At 48.0% G+C, this 21,864-nt stretch overlaps 1 protein-coding gene and 1 long non-coding RNA gene across 5 annotated transcripts; one reads left to right on the forward strand and one right to left on the reverse strand.

Annotated features, from left to right (window-relative positions):
* Positions 1–3,915: 3,915 nt before the first annotated feature.
* Positions 3,916–21,803, reverse strand: KLHL36 (kelch like family member 36). 2 transcript variants are annotated; one of them, XM_051801749.1, is made up of 5 exons: positions 21,566–21,803; positions 17,607–17,688; positions 12,880–13,953; positions 11,876–12,033; positions 3,916–5,686 (listed from the first exon to the last, which is right to left on the reverse strand). In XM_051801749.1, exons 2-5 carry the CDS (start codon positions 17,664–17,666, stop codon positions 5,131–5,133), a joined length of 1,848 nt encoding a protein of 615 aa, XP_051657709.1. In that variant the 5' UTR covers positions 17,667–17,688; positions 21,566–21,803; the 3' UTR covers positions 3,916–5,130. The 2 variants fall into 2 exon arrangements, with proteins under 2 accessions (XP_051657709.1, XP_051657708.1); XM_051801748.1 differs by lacking the exon at positions 21,566–21,803 and adding an exon at positions 17,952–18,116.
* LOC127477469 (uncharacterized) lies at positions 13,852–17,469 on the forward strand. Of its 3 annotated transcripts, none has more exons than XR_007906965.1 (3): positions 13,852–13,983; positions 14,551–15,974; positions 17,058–17,469. It is a non-coding gene; the product is annotated as an uncharacterized LOC127477469 (long non-coding RNA). The 3 variants fall into 3 exon arrangements; XR_007906966.1 differs by having other exon boundaries at positions 17,134–17,469; XR_007906967.1 differs by lacking the exon at positions 17,058–17,469 and having other exon boundaries at positions 14,551–14,652; positions 15,850–17,051.
* Positions 21,804–21,864: the final 61 nt, after the last annotated feature.

The raw sequence follows: 21,864 nt of genomic DNA on the forward strand, positions 1-21,864 counted from the left end.
CTTCCAGCTGACACACCCATTGGCCGCTCCCTCGCTTTTGTCTCTCGCGAGTGTTGCTCCGCTGTCCTGAGGCAGAGAACCAGCAGTGAAAAGGGCTGCTTAATATTAAAAGAGAGAAACAAAAAAGAGAGACAAATGTACAGGCTTTTTGCATACAGCATTTCAAACGTCTGAAAGCCCCTCTCCCCTCGGGAGTCTAATTTACAAGGTAAATAATGGAGCGAAAACCCTTACGTGGCTCGACTGGTTGAAGGCAAAATTCCCTTCTGCCCACAATGCTGCCTAAGTAAACTGACTGCTTCGAAATACAAATGAGCACAGTGTCTCCAGCCTGGAAAGCACAAAATTCAAAGACCAGTACTGTTAAAAGCCAGAGCTGATGGGGAAAACTGAGGTGGGACGAAAGGATGTCACTGTCTCGTTCAGCAACATTTAAAACATCTTCAATTTTATCCTGCCTTAATGTAATTTCATTGTAAAGTCTGTTAACACTTTACCATAATATTTTGTAATAATCTAAGTTTCCTTGTAATATCATGTTTTGATGAAACTTACCGGCTGCAAAGTTCCCACCTGTGTTCTGCTTTATTCCTTTTAGCCATTTTTAGTGGTCTGTTGTTTCATTACTGCTTTCATTGCAGAAAGAAGTTTTATTTTCTTCCATCCTTTATGCTGTGAATTATCACTCCCAAACATGTTGCTTTTCCAAATCAAAAATAACCGGTGCTGTGGGGTTTTTTTCTGTGTATCCATCTTATGACTGTGTATCCAGTCTCAAGAACCATGGAGTAATGTTCCTAACGACATGGAACTGACTTTATTTGTGAATTTATCTACAACAGTCCATGGCTGTGGAAATAAAGGGTTGTCTAACAGCAGCCAGAGAGCTGGATAAACCACTCCCAAGGTAGCTGCCTCTCAGGTGCTACTGTAATTGCTCTTATCCTACTGTCAATGCAAAGTGCTTGGGAATGGCTCGCCCTTCCATGCCACGCTCCGCGTGATTTCACCAGGTCATGAGACCTGTGCTCATGACAGCGCCCAGAAGGTGAAGGTGAAAGACTTTTGAGCACATTTTAGGATGACTTTTGAGGATTTGAAGCACTCAGAACCCTCACCTCCACTTTTTCAGGGAATGCCTTCCCTTAGGACTGCAGGAAATGGTTGATGGCTGCGGGAGGTTTTGTGCTGAGATTCCTCCCAGTGCCAAGAGCTTCAGGAGCTCTGAAGACTTTTTCTTTAGAGATGCAGAACTTTTATCCCAATAGCTTCTAGGTACAATAAGGGCTTTGCCTACATGAAGTATTTGCAAGCAGCAGTCACCTCCCCTGGCTGGATCTCAGGGAGGATCAGTTGGCTCTAAAAATATGATATTTTAAGTCTTTAGTAGATCATGTGAATGCTTGGCTCAGTGCGTTATGTGTTTCAATTATCAATTTTGGCTAATTAACTGTGACTTATTCATCCCTATCTTAAATACAAGTCTCCTCTCTCCTTATGCAATCATCTCTTAGGGCTGCAGCCTCAAAAGAACCAGCAAAGCTGCACCTCACCTTCCCCTCGTGTTCTGTCACCAAACCCATCACGATGAAAACAAAGGCACTTTTTTTCCCAAGCTACTCTGAGTTCCAGAAGGAACTAAAAAATGTGTGTGGTATCAATAAACCTGTGGCTGAGCTGTGTGTCCCTCACTTAGGAGAAGAGTTACCACTAAGGAGGAAACTGTAAGTAGCTGGAGCTCACCCGTGCTCAGACTCACACAGCGCGGTGGCAGAACCCCTCCATCTGCCCTGACCTGGTCCCTGAGACAACTCAAAGTTCATGAAGGAATAATTAGCACCTCCCTCATTATCGCATTCATGAGAACTGAAATAGGACAAGAAGCTGAAATAAAATAATACATAAAGCTTGTCACACCAGTTGTTTTTTTTTGCCACCCCATAGAAGTTTCTCACTGGTCAGAGCTTCGCTAAGATCAACAGAAGAATCACAATTTGAATCTGGGCTTGTTTTCTGCAAGTTAAATTGTTTTCAGAAAGAGCACTAAAGGTTAAATTATTTCTTTACATTCCCTTGACACACGACCCCTTTTTTGCTGGCACGCAAGAATATGGAATCCTAAACAGCACACGGAAAATCACCAGCCTTTGGAAGAAAGCAGCCTGATCCCTGATGGGGAAAGACAGACACAGGCACATTTTTCTCAACTTAAGATTTCAACTTGAGAACAAAAATATTTCCAGCTTCTTTCTCAAGCCTTCAAAACAACTGCATCTCACACCACGGTGTAATTTTTCCTCAGGGTATGTTGAGGGATTTATGTAATCTAACGACAGAGTTCCAGGCAGCAGCTCCTTGATGTGCCCATGCCAAGATACAGGGCATGGAAGTGTGGGAAGAGAAAACCTGAGGGTTTTGGTAGCTGTTTTGTTTCAGGTAAAACAAGCTTTTCTCAGAATTTGGCAATGGGAGCCTTTGTAAAAATGAGGTAGAGCAGTAGTCATTTTTCCTCGGGGCAGGAAGAAAGAGCTGTGCTTCCTGGCAAGGGTAAAATGCTTTACAAAGCTTAGGGATGAAGGCAGTGGGATGTGCAGGTGCAGGAGCCAGGCTGGCTCCCTAAGAGCACAGACCAGGATACACCTTTCCTCTGCTGATCCTAATTACTGTTCAGACCTCAAAAAGCAGAGCAGAAACCCACTCGTGTCACACATCTGTGCAGAATTCCAGCACACCAGTTTCCCAAAGCAGTTCAGCAGTTATCTCCCAGCCCCGTGTGCTACCTGCCAACACTTCCCCAGGGATGATAAGCCATGTCTGGGTACACAACATCCAAAATCCAGGGGCACTCTGCCAGACTGTGCCTTGAGCAGTGCTCACTGCCCTGGGCCCTGGAGGTGCAAATGGGAATCATTTGTTCCTTCAATAATGGAAAAATCTTATGGCAACAACAGGTACGATCCCCCAGTGACCTCTAATAACACATGAGATGTCCCACACTCACCCACAGCCTCTGGTTTTGAAGGGACCATACAGACACAGGGGAAACAAAGCTTGCTTTGATGGGTACTGAAAATACCTTTTGTCAATGCAATTAAGTTTAATGTCAGGAAGTCATAACTGTGTTTATCTACTCCCCATTAAACACCATCTTTGAAACCACTCCACAAACTGGATTTGGTCTTTTTTCATAGCTGTAAAAAGGCAAAAAGTAATTTCATAGTATCACAGAATGGTTTGGGTTGGAAGAGACTTTAAAGCTCATACCTTCCACTAGCCCAGGTTGCTCCAAGCCCTGTCCAACCTGGCCTGGAACACCTCCAGGGATGGGGCAGCCACAGCTGCTCTGGGCAACCTGTGCCAGGGCCTCACAACCCTCACAGGGAACAATTCCTTCCCAATATCCCACCTAACCCTGCCCTCTGGCAGTGGGAAGCCATTCCCCCTTGTCTTTGACTGTCTGGTTTGGAGTATGATGCAGAAAACATAAATTAGCCAAATAAGTTCTATTTCTACTTCATATTGTTAAATTTAGCTTTTGCCTACTAAAATGTTTCCACCATTATCAATGCCACTTCAAAATGATCACAGGATTATTTCCTTCCAATTTATCCAAAAGGAAAACCTCAGTTAAATCAATACACAAGTCAGACGGTGATGAATAGAATATTCTAAACTGGATTTATTGTTCCCAGACATTATGTAATACATAAACACATTAAAAGGGGGGCTAAATAACAAGCAGCCCAGTAACAGAAACAAAGCAAGTCTTTGAAATTTTTATTCTATACTTACACATGAAAATGTCCCCAAAAGTTAAGTAGTTGTCAGTCAACATAGCAAGGATTTCAGATATAAAAAACCCCAAGCAACTGGTCAATGAGTTTGTCATAACCAAAGTGTTTGATTTTTTCTGGGTTGTTTTTTTTTTTTTTTTTTTAATTTGTTTTTAGGCTAGAAAATAATAACCATTACCTCATGCAGTGTACAAAGGCTTTAAAATAAATCCATTAATGCAAATGAAAGACTGACTCCTGAGGCTTTAAAAAAAAAATATCAAAAAAACCTCAAGGAGTTTCAGAAAATTAATTTCAACTAGTTTTCTTAGCACTGAAGAAACGACCTGTAACTTTCTTGCACTCTAGAAATGCATTCAGTTACCTCTTTCAATACACATATGTGCTTATAAGAAATCTAAGAGTTCTTAGATTGACTAGAGCTTCAAATGAAATTAAGTGCAAAAATGTTTTCTTAGTGTTGTCCAATTACTGAGGTAAATAGTTGGGGAGGGGGAAAAATAAAAAAAGAGGGTAGCAGAATATCACCTGCATGTACACCAGATGGAAAAGAAGGCAAATCAGAAATACATGGAAAGGGAGATGGGAGAAGGACTGAGGAAGAAATAACAGCAACGATCCACAGCTGAACTTTAAACCAAAGCCCTTGAAATCCACTCAGCAGATCACCAGTGGCTGAAATAAACCGTGTTTATGAGCATGTCTGGCGAGCTGGGCTATGGGGAAGCTGGAATTGTGACAAGAGTACAATAGTCACAATTCCAGCTGACTGCCTGACAATGCTGGGAATGCCAGTGCTGCCCCAAGAGCTGCACCGTGTCCCGGCCGAGCCGCACAGAGACCAAAGATCATCAAACAACCAGTTCCCGACGCCAACAACGGGGTCACAATCACAGAGCAGCAGCTTCTACAGTCAGTAACAGAACATATGGCAAACGAGAGACTGAGTTAGCAAAATGTGGTATAAAAAAGTATAAAAGTTGTTTTTAAAAACTTCCTTAAAACGTCGATATAATACGATGTAGTGGAAATGCCATGAACCACAGAAGGAAAAGCCTAAGCCTTAACATTAAGGAGAGCAGCAGAACCTCTCTGGCCACATCACCCTTTGTATGGTAGAAGGGGGAGTTTTTGGTTTCTTTTGATGTTTCTACCTTAAACATGAGTTTAATCCAAAAAAACCCACATTCAACTGTACATTTTCTGAGGCTTCAGAAGGTGCCCCCCACCCCCTCCCCCTGTTTAAAAAGAAAAAAAAGAATTCAGGTTAGGTAGAAATGACTAAATACAAGGTCCTTTTGGAGTCCACCATCCAAGGGTGGCTACCCAGGAGTAGTCATCTCCCTCGGTCTTGATGTTTTTTTGTTTTTGTCTTTTTCTTTTTGTCCTCTGTTTTGGGTTTCAGCGCGCAGACACACGCGGACACCCCGGCGATCGCTTTGGGCAAGTCCGTTCCTTTGCACCACTTGTTCTTCTCCTTGTCATAAACCTGGACCGTCTTGGAGAAGACAGCCTCCTCCCAGCTGTACCCTCCGAGGATATAAATCTTGCCATCCCAAACTGCCACCCCCGACTCGCTGTTGGCCTGTAACAGGGGAGCCACCCTGGTCCACTGGTTGCACTGGGGGCTGTAGGACTCCACGCTCAGGATGTCGAAGCGCGCCATGGTTTCGATGTTGTCGTCGCTGCCGCCGATGGAGTAGATGTTGTCCTGCAGGGTGCACATGCTGTGCCACCCCCGGGCCGTGATCATGGGCCTCTTCTCCTCCCACACGTCGGTGCGGTAATCGTAGCACAGCAGGTTCTTCCTGTAGGGGCCGATCTGGTAATCGTGGCCTCCCGAAATGTACACGAACTCCTTGTACACGGTCCCGGCGTGGCCGTAGGTGAACCTGGCCCGGGCAAACAGAAACACTCCAGCTTTAGTACATGTGGATTTTATTGATATACAAGCATTCAGCAGGGACGGGTACTAAAGGAGCAAATAAACAGTAAGAACAAGAGAAGAATCCCTGGTCCTGGGAGTTACCCAGTAACTATCCTCATTCTCACACCTTCACCCTGCACCGCTGAGTGCCACGGCACGACAACCACTTTGAAAGCATCCTTTTCATACCAACAGAGCACTGAGGTATGACCATCACTTTTTAAGGCATCCTCTACTGTGTGTCATACAACAGAACTAACCCATCCTGCTCTAGCAGGCATGGCCTTCATTCTCACTTCCTGCTCCAGAGCTTGGGTTGAATCAGCGGGAGGGGAAAAAATCCACATCTCAGCAAGGGTTTCTAAGACAGAAAGAGGAAATAATCATGACACCTCTCAGACTTCCCAGTAGCGATTAACCAAGAGAAACCAAGAAGAAAACTACTGTTGCCTTCCCTTTCCACAGCTTCAGGACCATGGATCACATTCCTTTACCCACAGGCATTCACAGCCCGGTTCATTTGCAGTCGCAATACATGTAGTGTCCTTTTCATGAGCCATCTGTCTGCTACCACTGCTGCTCTACAGATAGAAACTCCTTTGGTCACCTCAAGACAAGGCAACAGACCACAGTCAATCACAGATCAGAGTCCACGTTTGAAGTAAGAGAACATGAGATGGTAGAACCAACATCACGCTGTTTCTACGAGGCACAGAGAAAATGCCTTTGATCACCTACAATAACGCCACTACAAACCTAATTCTTCAGGCTGTTCTTCACTTCACACTGGGATATTCCTGACCAAGCCCCTCTGAGCTCTCAGAAGTGGATTGCTAAGACGGGGACAGCCTCAGCTTCTTTGAACATATCCTTCCTGCATGCTTTTTTTTTCCTCATTTGGGGGAAGTTGGGGTGTCAAAAGGTACAGCTGCAGCACCAGCCACAGCAAATTGGCTCACACAAAGAGCCCAAATGATTTAATACCCATAGGGCTGCAGAGCACTGTACTCATCACACCGCACTCACGAGCCTCTGCTACCACCCTTTGTAGTCAGGCACTCAAGATAACTCAAACTGTCCAGCAGACAAACCCACGTTAGCATTACTTTTGAACCATGTCTGAACATGCTGGAACTCCATGTGGAGAGAACCTTGAGCTGCTTTTATTTCACAAGGTAATAGTTTCTCTCAGCCACACAAATGGCATCGTAACGTCTTCCACACACTCAAGTGCCAGCACTTTTGTGCCAAGGGAGAAGATGGACTAGAAAAGAAACCCCACGTTTGCCCTGAAAGCACAGCACTTCTGAGACAAGCTAAAAGGTGTCATTATTCTAGATGCCTACCGAAACCTCTGAGCCCTCTGTCTGGATCAGAGATTTTAACAGGTTCCTGCTACAAGGAGGAGAAAAATCCCTGACACACTTGGGCTAACAATGCTGAGTGACCAGGACAGTCTGTTCAACTACAAGGGCTGGAGAACCAGCCCTGGAGACCTTGCAGAGGTCACTTCAGAGCTGTTCTGCTTCTTTGCCAGTCAGGGAAAAGAGAGGAAGAAAAAAAAGAGAGGGCTAAGGCTCAGTTATGGACTTTATCCAAAAAGGCAACTCAGAATTTCCACAGCTCTCAATCTGCCTCACTCAGCCTGGAAGCACATAACTCACCCTGAGCACATGCACTCACCCTGAGCAATGCCAGGGCAGGTGCAGTGCACTGAGATCTTGTCTGAGGTCTCTCCCAGACAAGAGCCAGGAGTGGATGTCTCCAGTGGCTCCCACCCTGGTTGTCAGTCTGTGTTTCTCTACATACACAGGAATGGATCTTAAAAAGTAGACTGCCAGTCTGGGGATGGGATGGACAACTTGAGTGCAGTTCATTTCAAACTGCAGGAGACTTTAAATCCACATCCAACCCACAAACTGCCTAGAGACCATGCAGTGCCCTCCACTGTGGAGGCAGGGACAGGTAACAGGGAGTGTTGAGGAATCAGAAAGAGGAGAGTGTGAGGACTTTGAGTCCAACACAGAGCCTGGGGTTATTGCACTGCTGAGAGCACTCCCATCACGTTCAGCATGTGGGAAAAAATTACTGAGTTAAGAAAGACTTGAGTGGCCTTTGGAGAAGTAGGTTAAATGTTTTCCTACACTGGAATTCTGTATATGTAAGCAAGCAATAGCCATTGTCTCTCAAGCACAGGCATGCAGCCCAGCACAGGCAGCTGCAGAAAAAGCACTGCTGCTTTTCTTTTGCCTCAGTCCAGGGAACAGCAACAGCTACAAGAGTTGTTTGACAGAAACAATCAGATCTGAAGCACCAAATCGACCATCAATTTGTTCTTTCCCAGTACAGGGCAATTACCCACTGAACTGTGCTGGAGATGTTTCATTTTGCTTGAATTCTGAAAGCTCATCCAAAATAGCTCATACCCAGCTTCACTTTCATAGGAACTGCATGAAATATAATGCACAGATTAAAAAAAATCAATACGGATCCTTTCTTTAGAGAGGGCTTTTCTAAACAGGCAACAAAACAACCACGTCAATACAGTGGGTCCAGACATCCTCCAACAGAAAGCACTGAGTGCTTTGGCAGTGCTATCTACAAGAGTGGCCAGAAAAAATCACAGGCATTAAGGAGAAAGAAGATTTGGTTTTAACATCTGCTGGAGCTAGTTGTTGATTTTGAATGACTTACCCAAATACAAGACTGAAAATTTACAATTTCTGACCCATTCAAACACTAGAAAATTTACCATTTATTTTCTTAACCAGAAGAACACTTGGCCTAACTCAGTAAAGCTCTGGGAATCCCCTACTCCAACCAAAGTCCAGGTGAGCTGTGGTTGCTCTGAATCTCGAGGTCCACCTGTTGCAGCCCTGCGAGATTATTCATGACCCAACTGGCAGAGCAGATACCATCACTCACCAACCTGCTCCAACACAGCTCCTCACACAACTGCTTTCAGTTGTTCTGCCAAACTTTAACCCAGGGCCACTCAATTAATTTCACTGCTGTCTGCAGCAGAGCTTTTCATGGTCTGTTCAGGATGAGAACACACTGCACCGACTTCTGCTCTGCCAAACTTGTCAGCCACCGCTGCTCCCTGCCGGGCTAGAAACTATGGCAGAGACTGCTCCCAGAGAGCCTGGGAAAAGGGTGAAAAACACAGGACTCTCTGAAGAAAGGGAAAGGCATCCCACACCCAAGGACCCTAATGAGCATCAAGGCAAAATAAATTCAGTTGTAGCAGACTTGGACCAGGTCCACCCTTTAGACATCTTGGCTGCAGTTTTCCACTTAAGCATCTGCCCCGAGAGGCTGTTTTCTCCTCCAGTAAGGCAGCGTTAGTTCAGTCAAAACAGCTCAGCTCCTTCCAAGAAAGTGGTTAGGGAAAACAACGTGTTGTTTTGACCATGTAGGGTGGGAAGGAGGTGGGGGGAAGAGGAGATAAAAAAGAGCTTGCAGAGCTCTTCCTCGGAGGAGCGTGACCGGGGACAGCAACACGGACACGGGATTTGGCAGTGGTAAGAGGCATGTGTGTTCAAGGACACAAGCACCGCCTTTCCCCTCAAAATCTCCACACACATGGAAATAAAAAAAAATAAACCCATTTTCTGGATGCTCAGAGTAGAAGCTTTAACAAACAACCTCGGAGAGTCCCACCCCAAACAGCTCGAGTCAAACTACACAAGCTCACGCCCCAGAATGACCTCAGCGCGTGCCTGTCACTCCAGGGAAGAGTCTTCCAGGCAGTTGCTGGCTTGGAGCAGTCAGGAACACCAAGAGAGGTGCAGCAGTGCCTGCTTCTGGTGGCCACACACCCACGGGGACCAAAACACCAGCAGGTGTTCTCTTCAGAGGGAAGAAGACAGAAAAGTGCAGGAAATGAGGCAGCTATGGTGGGACATGTTGCCTCAGTCTATCAGGAAGCAGAGGATTGGAGCTTCTGGTTTCCTTGACATTAAAAGTCTTACTGCTAGGATAGGGCTGGGGAAGATGTTATTTGGGTGAAACAGGAACTTAAACCTGTTTGAGGAACAAAAGCATGAAGTGAGGAGGAAAACAGAAGTCAGATCAAGAGTGCATTGAAGGGAAGACTGGAGTACCCGGCAGGAACTGTGGCCAGAATGCTCCTTCCACAAAATCATAGAATGGTTTGGGTTAGAAGAGACCTTAAAATTCATCTTGTTGCATGGGCAGGAACACCTTCCACTAGCCCAGGTTGCTCCAAGCCCCGTTCAACCTGGCCTGGAACACTTCCAGGGATGGGGCAGCCACAGCTTCTCTGGGCAACCTGTGCCAGGGCCTCACCACCCTCACAGGGAAGAATTCCTTCCCAATATCTAATCTAAACCTACTCCCTGTCAGTTTGAAGCCAGTCCCCCTTGTCCTGTCACTCCAGGCCCTTGTAAACCATCTCTCTCTCCATCTTTCTTGTGGGCCCCTTCAGGTACTGGGAGGCCACAATTAGGTCATCCCAAAGCCTTCTCTTTTCCGGGCTGAACCATCCCAATTCTCTCAGCCTTTCATCATAGGAGGAGTGCTCCATCCCTCTGATCATCTTGGTGGCCTCCTCTGGACTTGGTCTAACAGGTCCACTTGAAGTACCTTGGAAAGGGCTGCCCAGACCCCTTCCAGCAGCCCCACACCAGCCAGAGCCACTCCTTGCTGAGCTCGAGCAGTGGTCGTGTGTCACAAAGGTTCCTGTTGACCACCTCTGTGCTGATTTTTGCCATTTGCACCCTGCATGAAGTTCTTTTTTGCCTTATTCCTTCTGTGCAGGAAAATAGTGGCTGCAAACAACACACTGCCCAGCAAGAGAGTTCTCCAGAGGGAGAAAAAGGGCTGAAAAGACCAAAATTCCAAAGGTGACAGGAGTCCATTAAGATCTAACTAAAGACATATCAATGTGCAAGAGCAGCTACATGGAAAAGTGGGAAACTATCTAGTTCACTACACACCTGCACAAACACCTGAGCTGACACAAGGACAGAGCAGTAGCATGAGAGGATGCAGAACAATTTATTTTGGATGCAGCAGTAACTTATCCCAGTCACTGTACAACCAGAGTAAGAAGGGTCTCTCCCCTAAGGGGGATTTTTTGCCTCATCCAAGCAGACCAGCCAGACAATCCAATAAAAAATTAACACCCATGTGTCAAAGTTCACTTTAAGTGCTGCAGCTGCAGAATTCCCAAAGCCAACACACAGATAGCAGTAGGAACACACAAACTTTTCAGACAGCTTGCAATCTGGGTGGGTTAAACCAACAGTGCAAACATCCCCAGGATCATTTATGAGTAAAAATATCCATACAGGATACATCTCACAGGTGACCCCAATTAACAGAAGGATTTAGGACCTGAAGATACTCCCCTGCACACTGTGGTGTTGAGCCTCAACTGCTGGATCTGCCTATGTGAGCAGAACTAAAGCAGGAAAAGCACCCTGCCTGTGAAGAGCCCTCGAGCCCAGCTGTTAGCCTGGATCAGCCTCACATTGCAGCACCTGCCCAAAATAGAATTGGGCAACAGGCTTCTGTGCCTTCACTGGCTGCCTCTGGCTCTGCAGCTCTGCAGCTGAGGGAACCAGGGAAAAAAAGCCCTGAACTCTCAACCCCAACTGCAGGAACCTGGTTTGTGATGCCACTAGGAAAGCCAGCACTGCTGCTGAAGTTGCAGGTTTCAGACATCATGCAAACACCACCCATAGAGCCAATATTTCTGTAATTCCCACAAATGTGAAATATCCCTAAATCTGAGTAGCTGTTTGCAAACAAAACACTGTCAGACCGTTCTTATAAAGCCACTGACCCAACATTGATTCAAGACACCAGCAATGTCCTGTTTGCTGTCACCAGAAGAGCTGCAGTGCTAAAGCCTCTCAAAAGTAGAACAGCCAAGTTTTAACTCAACTGAGAGAGAGAGAGAGCTCACATTTGCCAGGGTTATGTATTTGCAATACAGGTAAATGTGGTTTGTCTGCAACAGCCCAACACAGAGAAACACTCTACAAGGAAAACCATCACACCAAGGTGACAAAGTAAGGCCAAAGAAATTATAAACACCTTTGATCAAGATATGAACAGTGCTCACACAACCTCCCTTTACCACCCTTCTTCAGACACAGGGAATGTCTCCACACACCCCTATTACCTGGGCAGTCCTGCTATGTAGGTCCAGGAGTCCTTCTGAGGGCTGTAGGTCTCAACTGAAGAGAGTGCCCCGTTTTCATTCCTGCCACCAACAGCCACCAGCATGTCAGTGATGGCTCCCAGGTAGAAATCCACTCGCCGTTGTCTCATGGAGGCAACCTGGCAAAGCAAACAACACACTGACATCTTCCAGCATCTGGGAAGCGAGTGACTTAAGGTATATTCGTGTCTGAGGATAGGGTAGTTGCTTCTTCCCATTTATTTGGAAAGGAGAGCCACTGGTTTTGACCATTATATTAATGAAAGACTTGTTTTTCTGCAGTAGCTTGTTACACAGCATCCATTTTCCAACAAGGGGACAACGGGAAGCATCTAAGACACAGGCTACTCTATAAATGGTTGTGTTACATGGACCTCCTTCCCAAACTCTGCAAGGAACATGTTGGAATCACTCAGAACCACAACTGAGCCACCCAGGATGACTGAGTCCTACAGGAACCACGACTGGTTCCTACAGGAACCCACACAGCTGCAGGGTTTTGCAGTAAGGCTGGAAGTGAAGAGCTTGTTCTAAGGGACATTTAGCTCAGAGACACTTGACAAGTGTCAGAGACATTTTCTTTTTACGTCAGACCCATTTTTTATTCAGTTGTATGTTACCGCTGCTTGAGAAAGATGAACTAAGCAATCACCTCTAAGTCCATTCCAGCATTATTCCCAGAAGGAAGCTGCAGGTGGATGCTGATTCAGGAATTCCACTGATGAGATGCCCAAATTCCAAGTGAAGCTGAGTATCTGCCCCAAACTCTTTTGCTGTTTGTGTAACTTAAGAATTCCCACAAAGGACTCAAGTAGCTGCTTTCTCAACTTAAATAACTTCAATTTCCACTGGCAGGCACTGCCATGTTGACTATTTTAACGAGCCCTGTCCTTTCACCAAAAAAGGAGAAAACACTCTAAACATTAAGGACTTTGAACAGAGAAATAATACAGCTTAAGTCTCACCTTTATCCACTGGTTACAGCGGGGATCATACCTATAAAGCAGATTTGACGCCGCATCCCCTCCATTGTCCCGCGAGAAGCTGCCCCCGGCTATGAAGATGAAGCCTCCCAAGACCGCAACGCAGTGGTGACTCCGCCGGGCAGGGAGAGGGGTTTCTGCCACCCACTGGCCCTTCCTGGTGTCCAGGAAGCAGGTGTCATCACAGAGCTCCAGGCAGCGCTCCGACACCTCCCCGCCCACGAAGAGCAGCCGCTCCTCGCAGGTGCGCAGGGCCGTGCGCTTGGTCTGCAGCACCGGCTGCGCCGTCACGTTGTTGTGGTAGTTCACGGCCTCCTCGATGAACCCCTCGCAGTTGGCTTCTTTGGGGAGCAGGGAGCACACGGCGGGCTTGACGCGGTGCAGGAGGTCGCTCTTGGGGATCAAAGGGAAATGGATGTTGTCCAGGACCTGGTAAGCCTCGTTCTCCCGCTCCGGGTACTGGGTGAGCCACTGCAGGGCGGCCTGCAGCAAGTCGTGCTCACACTCCTGCTGCACGTTGCTGCTGTCCAGGTACTGGCACAGCTTCTGCAAGGAGATGTTCTGCAGGAAGTCCGGGGTGAAGGACAGCGTGCCGAAGTTCTGCAGGATGAAGGAGTCGATGTAGGAGTCAAGGCGCTTCAGGTTGTAGATGGAGGCCAGCTCCTGTAGGTACAGGTAGTTCTCCTCGCTGACCTCGTTCTCCAGGTACTCGCAGCAGAAGTCCACCACCTTCCAGATCTGCAGCAGGTGAGCCGTCTCCAGCACGTAGTCGATGTTGCCTCCATCCAAAGAGAGCTCGCTGCCGTACAGGAAATCCACCACAGCCTTGAGGCCAATGTAGGAGGCTCCAAAAAGCTCCACCTCCTTCTGGTGGGCCTCCCTCATGCCGATGGTGAACATGGAGTTGAAGTAGTCGCTGCACACGGCCAGGAGGTTCCGGTGGGCAGGGACTCGCTGCTCATCCACCACCAGGACGATGTCACAGAAGAGGCCTCGGTGCCTCTGCTCATTCAGGCTCTGCAGAACTAGATTGGAGTGGTCATCCCACCGGTACACCTGGAAAACACAAACAGCATCATCAGGCAGGTGGGAGCTCCGTCAGGCTAAATTTCAGTCTGAAATGTATTTTCCCACTAAATAGTCATACATGAGACAGAGAAAGCTTTTCTGTGCTGCACATTGACATTTATAAAAAATTCTGACTTTACACAGTTGGCAAGCAACAGAGTACGAGCTGGAGCTCCTCACCTTCGCTTTGAAAGGCCTGTAGAGACTTTGACTGCTTCCTACTCCACTTTTTTATAATATTCTCCTCCCTCCCCCACAATGCTGCATTAAACCCCCCTCCCTGATGAGTTATACAGGCATGATTTTCTGAAACTCTTCCACTCATTGTCTCTGAGACATCTTGCTGACATTTCCTTTCTTCCTTGTCCCCCAAATGACTCCTTACAGAGTTCCCTCAGCTAAGCTACTCACTAAACATTTGGAGTGGGAGAGACACATGCAGCAGTACTCTGAATTTTCATTCTGCCCGTGTATTGTTTGGGTTGGTGTGTGCTTGACAGCTACCCCCTCTTAAATCTTTCCAGAACTCTGCATTTCTAAGCTTGCTAAGAAAAAATCCCCCTCTTTCTTTCCATATTATTCCAGGCACACGCACTGCTCTCAGAAGCAATAGCTGTTTATTTATGTGCAAAGCCACACGTGGATAACTCATTCCCACAAGAATTCTGCTTGCTTCCAGAAGCTGAGGTAGGTTTGTTTTAATGAACATGACTAGATATTTTTCTTTTACAGAAAGGAGAAAATGCCTTCAGAACACATCCATTAAGTGCCCTCTTGGGATCCCTCTGGTCCAGACATTATTCCCACCAGCTCTGGATGTGCCACAGAGCTTTTTGGGCAACCAGCATTTGTCTCTTTCTCTCTTTCTCAGCCTTAAGATGAACTAAAATGGAAACATTTTATCCCTCAGATGTCCTGCAGAACACCAAGGGGCTGGTCACCCCAGCATGTCAAGTGCTGTTACTTTTAGGACCATCCTTTGGAGGAATTAAATGCTTCAGTTACCTTTTGACCTCTCTTCATAAAAGCCAGGTTAAGTTAAATGCAAATACATAACTTTAATTACCAAATCCAAACTAGGCAGAGTTGCAGAGCCTGTAAGAACATGTAGGAGAAATGAAAGGAGGTGGAATGGAAGCACATCCTTGTATCCAACCTAAGTCAGCTCTGAACAGTCCTGGCTGCAGGGTCCTGGGTCTTGCCCAGTCCTATACCCTCAGGCTGCATTCCCAGAGGTGACACCCTGAAAAGGTGTCTCAGTCCACATCCACATTGAACACAGTCCCACAGGTGACCTGAGGTCTCTTCAAGCCTCCCAGGCGTTCCACCTTTCCTCCACCAAACTGTTGCTTCTCCTAGAAATCCTAATTATATCTGTGGCTTTCCTGATTTTCCAAGCAGAAAGCACATGATCACTGCTGTCTGTCTAGGCCATTCACAGGTTGGCTAAATCATGGTGAGACCCTCTCTACACAGCTGGATAGAAAAGACTTGACTCCTAGAGCCAAGGGGTCTTTCTCAGACCTAAATTAACAACCAAATGTGCTGCTCTTAGCGTGGCATCCCAGTGGTTCCCTGTATTTCCTTATGTTCTTTTCTAAACAATGGAGTCCCAGCTGCCAAAATATCCTGCTGTTGGAGTGACTCTGGACGTGCAAGTGTGCAGAGTTAAACCAATCTAAGCAAAGAGGCTTCAATAATTATAAGTTTTCTGGGTCAAAACTCTTCAATTTGCTGTATACTCATCATATCTCTGAACTTAAAAAGGGATCTATGGCATGGACAACAAAGTAGCTTCCACTGAGGAATAAAACTGCCAGGGATCTGTAACAGGAAAAAAATATAGGTTTAAGGACTGTAAAGTTTTTTATTTGTTTTTCTGAGGCTGAGAAAAGCTGGTATTGTACAGGAGTCCAAGCAGAAACCGGAGGATGGAGAAGGTAGGAGGAAGAATAAATATGGCAGAGGATAAACCACACTTCTGTGGCAACTGTGATCAAGGACAGTGGGTGAACAGACAATAAGTAACAACTTGCAGCCCCCTCTCCCGAATCTGACTCATGGGGACAGTTATTGGATTGAACCAAAACCATATTCCCTCTCATCCCTGGGAACTGGCTGATCATTTCCCTCTAATATTCTGTAATACCACCAGCACGCCTAACAAGATTACACCAGAATATAAGATTTGCCAGAGATCCCTATTTACGGAGCTGGATGTTGAGTCAGCAGCATAATCCTGACCACAAATACTCCCGACAACTTGTGCTCCTGAAATCCTTGTTGCCACGTAGAACTGCTGCTCCTTCAGAAATCAGGCATGGAACCATCACCCCTGGCACTGGATGGACTCGAATACATTAACATATTTGAGCCACTTAGCAAGTCCATTCAGGGAGCAACTTACAGGAGCTGAGAGCTGCACATTCCAAAACCAAGACTAATTTTACACTTAACGTGAACATCTCTCTCAAGCTATTTATATTCTCTAGAACAGCTTTAGCATTATCTAGTAATTCTAAGTTTAACAGATAGTGACAGCTGCTGTCTAAGCAAGAAAATAAAACAATGCTGTCAAGCTAATTAATTTTTAATGTGATGAATTATCATTACATTCAGACTAAACCATTTAAGTGACAGGCAGGATAAGCACTCAGGGAAAGATTATACTGGTAGGGATGCATTTAAAAATTAGTCCAATTTATCTTTTATCAATTGTATTAGAGCAGTATTTTAACTTCTTTTGGATTCAAAGATCTAATTTCTCTCAGACTCTTAATGCAGTACTGCTGCTCATCAGTGGTGCAAAAGAAAATGAGATCTGGCTCATTCAACTTTGATAAGACAGACACAGGCACTGAAAAGTTTCTCTTTTCCGGATGTTTTTGGCAGCACAAAGTCCTTGCTCTGCAGCTCCTGTTATCCAGAGCTTGCACTGCAACAGAAAAGCAGCTTGCACTGGTATGAAACACAGTGAACATGGGAATTACATCTGATTTTAACATCTGATAAATCACCCTGATGACCTGCATAAAGAGCTGCCTAAAATGAATTTCCGAGAATTCACAAATAAAAACAATGTATTTGTGCAGACAGATTTGATACAAAGAAAATTGACCTCACAAGCCTAAGAAACGACCACCAATTCCGTGAGCTCACTGTTTGCAGGATCAAGGCTCCCATCAGGTACAAAATCGAGACTGAACCTAAGGAGCAATCTCAGCTTTGCTTCTCTAACAAGCTTGGATTTTACAAGACGGATCAGTACAAAAATTACAAAAATTCTCCAAATAAACACATCGCATTTAATGACTGAATTTTTGGTACAGAGAAACTACTGTGCTGCAATGATGTGGGTTTCTAAGCTATGAGTCACGATGAGCAGATGCCCATTTGCTGCTGCTGCTTTTTTTTTTTTTTTTTGCTTTTTTTTTCAGTTACTAGGCAGCAACTTCTTCCACCAAAAATATTTGAGCAGGTAAACCACCGCTTCCATACCTCTTTTTAAAAGCTGAGAATACTCACATTCCTCCAAAAATCAGCCCATCCAAAGGAGACCCTCTACCTCCCCACCCACCCCCCGCCCCTCCTTGTTGTTACTGCAACTGCAATTTTTTGGTAGCAACACAAATCGTACGAACCTTTGAGGATTCGCTGATCTTGTGCGGGCGGCAGATCCTGCTCTGCCGGGTTCCCTCCATGACCGGCCGAGCCGCAGCACTCCTGCAACAAAGGCACAGGAGATGTTACCACTGTATCAGCCCCTTCAGACCGCTAAAAAACCCCTCCGTTTCGTGCCGAATTACGAGACCGGCGCGTTCTGATCTGCAGCTTGGGGATGCTCGAGTTTAAAAATTACAGGTTTTTCGCCCCTTGATGCTGCTCCCCGGTGCTGTCAGAGGTCGGCGGTGTCAACAAGTTGGGCGTGCGGCGGGTCCAGCCCAGCCCAGCCCAGCGCGGTGTCAGCGAGGCCGGTCCGTACTCACCGCTGGTGCCCGGGGCCGGCCGGAGCTCCCCGGGCCGCGCTGACCGACCGGCCCCGGCCCCGCTCCGGCGGCTACATCGGCTGAGGGGGAGGAAAAAAAAGCGGGGAAAACAAAGCAGGGATAAATTCCAGCAGGCGGAGGCTCCCTCGCCCCGGGCCCGGGGCAGGAAATGCCGGCGGGGCGGGACCGGAGCGGGGCCGGGAGGAGCGGGGGAGGCTCCGGGGCGGGGCGGGGGAGGCGCCGGGGACCCGCCGGAGGGGATGCGCTGCGGGCCGAGGGATGCGCGGGCAGGACACCCTGGGGCTGTTCCCTGCCCTGGGAAGGGGGATGCACGGATCGCACATCCTGGGGCTATTCCCTGCCCTGGGAAGGGGGATGCGCGGACAGGACACCTCGGGGTTGTTCCCTGCCCTGGGAAGGGGGATGCACGGATCGCGCATCCTGGGGCTGTTCCTTGCCCTGGGAAAGGGGATGCACGGACAGGACATCCCAGAGCTGTTCCTTTCCCTGAGAGGGGGGGATGCGCGGATCGCACATCCCAGAGCTGTTCCCTGCCTACAAGGCGAGGCACAGGTACCCACCCATAACTGGGCGGCCGAGGGTACCCGTGCCAGGGGCATTTGCTGCGGGGAGCAAATGTGCGTTTGTACAGCGCTGATGAGCTCTGCCGTGGGTGTGGGGGTGTGCAGTGAGGTGCAGCGAGAAGCCCCATTGCCATCTCCTCTTGCTTACCTGGCCATGAAACTGCCTGACCTCGAAAACGCACCTCCCCAGCAGCACGTGCTGCTGGGGGGCTTTTCCTCATTGCTTACGGCCCAGAAGGCTTAAAAATTAATAAAAAACGCCTTGGTAAACATCAGGCTGCCCCTGTCTCAGGGGTGAAGTAAGAAGCAAAGACACTGTACTCAGACCCACCTGGTCCCGTTTCAGTGCAATGGTGCCCAACACAACACTACAAGTAAAAAAGCCCTTTGCCAGCTCAGCACTCCTGGGTATCCTCCAGAGGTTGTCGCCAGCAGAAGGCTGTGTGTGTCCAGGCTCTGTGTGCTGTCACCAAGGGCAGCTCAGCTTGGACACATGTCCCAGGTGGTGATGGGGCAGCTGTTGCTGGCAGAAGATGGTGTGTATGGAGTGTTAGAACAGGGGAGTGTGTATGGAGTGTTAGAACAGGGGAGTGTGCCAGGGCTGCCTGGGTGTCAGCACCTCCACCTGCCCTGGCCTCATCCCACCTCCACTGCAGGTACCAGACAGCTCTGCCTGTTCCTCAGACACCCCCGAGGAACCAGAGGTGATGATGGGCTTCTACTCATTTAATTGATTATTGAGTCTGAACATGAGAAGCATTTTCTCCGCTTCTGTAGCCCTTCTGACCGTGGGGACCCAGGATAAGAACTCTCAACACCTCGACTGTCTGAGTAAAATCCTACTTGCTTGATAACCCTAATGCTGTGATCCATAAATTGTAACCCCTAATGCTAACCATGATCTGAAAATTCACATCAGCCTCTTCCTGACAGAGGGTATTATTCTCTCCATTAATTTCTCTGCTCCTGCACAGAAAAGACACAGATGGAGAAGCAGGACTGGGGACAGACAGATAGAAAGATCAGAAAAGAAGCAAAAAGGGGAGATGGCAAAGAGTCAAGGGTGCAAGGCACTAGCAGGGGTGCACTTTAGGATAAAGATAAGACTCCTGGGAGCCCTTGGCTGTGCAGAACCACCCTGTTTGCTGAACTGCCTCCAAGTATTCTGAACTTCATTGTACAGCCTAGACAGTTGAAGGTCAGTCCTTCAGATTCACAAGACTTTATGCCTGCTGGAGATGTTTTTTTTAGGAAGTCCATAAGTCCTCACTTTCTCTGTTGTCTGTATTTCCTCTCTGAGGGCTCCTGTGAAATGGACAGATGCTTCTGCCAGGCCAGTGACATCTTCTGGCACAGATGAAAAGACCTATGTGTTGGAGGTATCAAAATTCCCATATGACAAGCAAATCAGAGCTCACCAAAGCCAGAAATGTAGGTAATTTTCCCTCTCCAGTTACTACCTGACGAAACTGAGCACAGTATTTATTTCTCCATGCCTTAAAAGAAAAAAAATCCATGAAAAAGTGTCAAAGATAGGGAAGGGAAGCGAAGCGAAGAGGTTTGGTCCCACAAGGAAGATGTGTATTTTTCTAAGGTTTGAGTCTGACACTGAAAAGCGTGAGGCACAAAGTCCCCAGTGAAGAGAATTCAAATGCTCCAGTCACTGGGTCACAGAGACCTGCATGAGGGTGAGGTTTTCTCCTCCTCAGGGGAATGACATTGGAGTCACCCACCTCTGCTCCAGGAAACATCAGGAGCTGAGGATCAAGCCTGGAGGGAACAAGGACAACCAGCAGCTGTTACAGGTATAAACAGCAGCAAGTGCCAATGGATGATAAATGCAGACTACAAAAAACATGTTTAGGAGCAGCCAGCATAAAGGCTTTTAAAAAAATGAAAGTGTTCCTAAAAACAGTTCCAAAAGAAGATCAATATAAATTCAGAACTATTAATGTGTGATTATACTATCATCTAGAGCCTGCAGCCTACAGATACTGAGTGTGATTCACCCAGTGTCCTACACTTGTACTGACTTCAGAGATATTTCTCTCTTCCCTATGACCTCATCCACATCAGAGAGGCACTGCAGCAATTCATGTGTTTTGGCCCCGGTGCTCCAGGAGCCTCACGTCATCCAGGGGCTGGAATGGAGCTGGAAGAAGCTGCGTGCAGGACTGTGGCACTAAAGGGTGTCTCTGACAGTCAGTGCCTCCTCTGGAGATCTTGTCCCCTGAGATGTCTGACAACAATCAGTAATTGTGTGGTAATGAGGTTTCTCACTGCTCAGTCTTCACACTGAAAACGCTGATGTGAAATAAACAATGATCATCCCCTGCAAACTTTAAGAGAAACAAAATGTGATGCTTCTTTATCATGGAACGTAGTTTTTATTGAATTTGCAAATCCGGACCCCCAGGTTTAGGGTCAGAAACCCACTAACACGCCCAAGGGCTGGTTTGTAAAACTCCGGTCCTTGGGCACAACATCATCTGGTGATGTTTATTTCCAGCCGGGTTCAGCAAAGCAAAGCCCTGTCTCTATTTCTGCGGGAGTGAAGCGCAGCCTTAAGGCAACGCTTCCGCCTGACAGCTCGCATTTCCCAGGAGCGCAGTGACTCGGGGAGATGCGGGAATGTTCATGGGCAGCGCTGGGAGCCCGGCAGGGGGAGATCGCTGCATTGAAACGGGCTGAACACACCGACACACAGAGACATGGACACACCGACACACACACAGACATGAACACAGACACACAGTGACACACACAGACACACAGACCCAGCGCCCGCGCACACCCCTGACCCAGCAGCGGGGTGTCCCCACGCCGAGTCACCCCCCCAGGCCCCGTTCGAGACCGGGGACACCCGCAGGGACAGAGCCGGGGCTGTTCCCCGCTCCCCCGCGGCGGTGCGGGGATGCTCGGGATGCTCGGCCCGGCGGTCCCCGCTGCTCCGCGGCCCCGGCGCGGCCCCCATCGCTCAGCCCCGGCCCGGAGCCGCCCCCGCCCGCCGCCCCCTCGCCCCCCGCTCACCTGCCCCGCTCTGCGCTACCTCCCGAGCGCCCGGCCCGGCTCCGCCGCCGGCGGCTGCTCCATCCCGGGCGCCGCCTCTGCCTCCTTCCTCCTCCCGTCCGTCAGGGGCTGGGAAAGCATCGGGGGGCTGGAAAACCGGCGGCGGCCGCAAAAGGCATCCCTGCGGCGGGTCGGGCCCCTCCGGCGGCGCCCCCCGTGCCCGGGCTCTATTGCATCACCGCGATCCCCCCGCGCCGGGGCCGGGCCGGGCCGGGCGGGGCTGGGGGGGCAGGGGCAGGACCAGCCGAGCCATTGGCGGC

This window comes from Manacus candei, unplaced genomic scaffold, assembly GCF_025592945.1.
Source record: "Manacus candei isolate 608988 ecotype Guabito, Panama unplaced genomic scaffold, ASM2559294v1 h1tg000053l, whole genome shotgun sequence".
NCBI lineage: Eukaryota > Metazoa > Chordata > Aves > Passeriformes > Pipridae > Manacus > Manacus candei.

Coding starts and splice junctions, on each gene's coding strand:
- KLHL36 (XM_051801749.1), bottom strand. CDS start 17,666: ATGGAGGGAACCCGGCAGAGCAGGATCTGCCGCCCGCACAAGATCAGC. Junction 13,954..17,606: donor AGATCAGCGAATCCTCAAAG/GTTCGTACGATT, acceptor TGTGTTTTCCAG/GTGTACCGGTGGGATGACCA. Junction 12,034..12,879: donor GCTGTAACCAGTGGATAAAG/GTGAGACTTAAG, acceptor TTGCTTTGCCAG/GTTGCCTCCATGAGACAACG.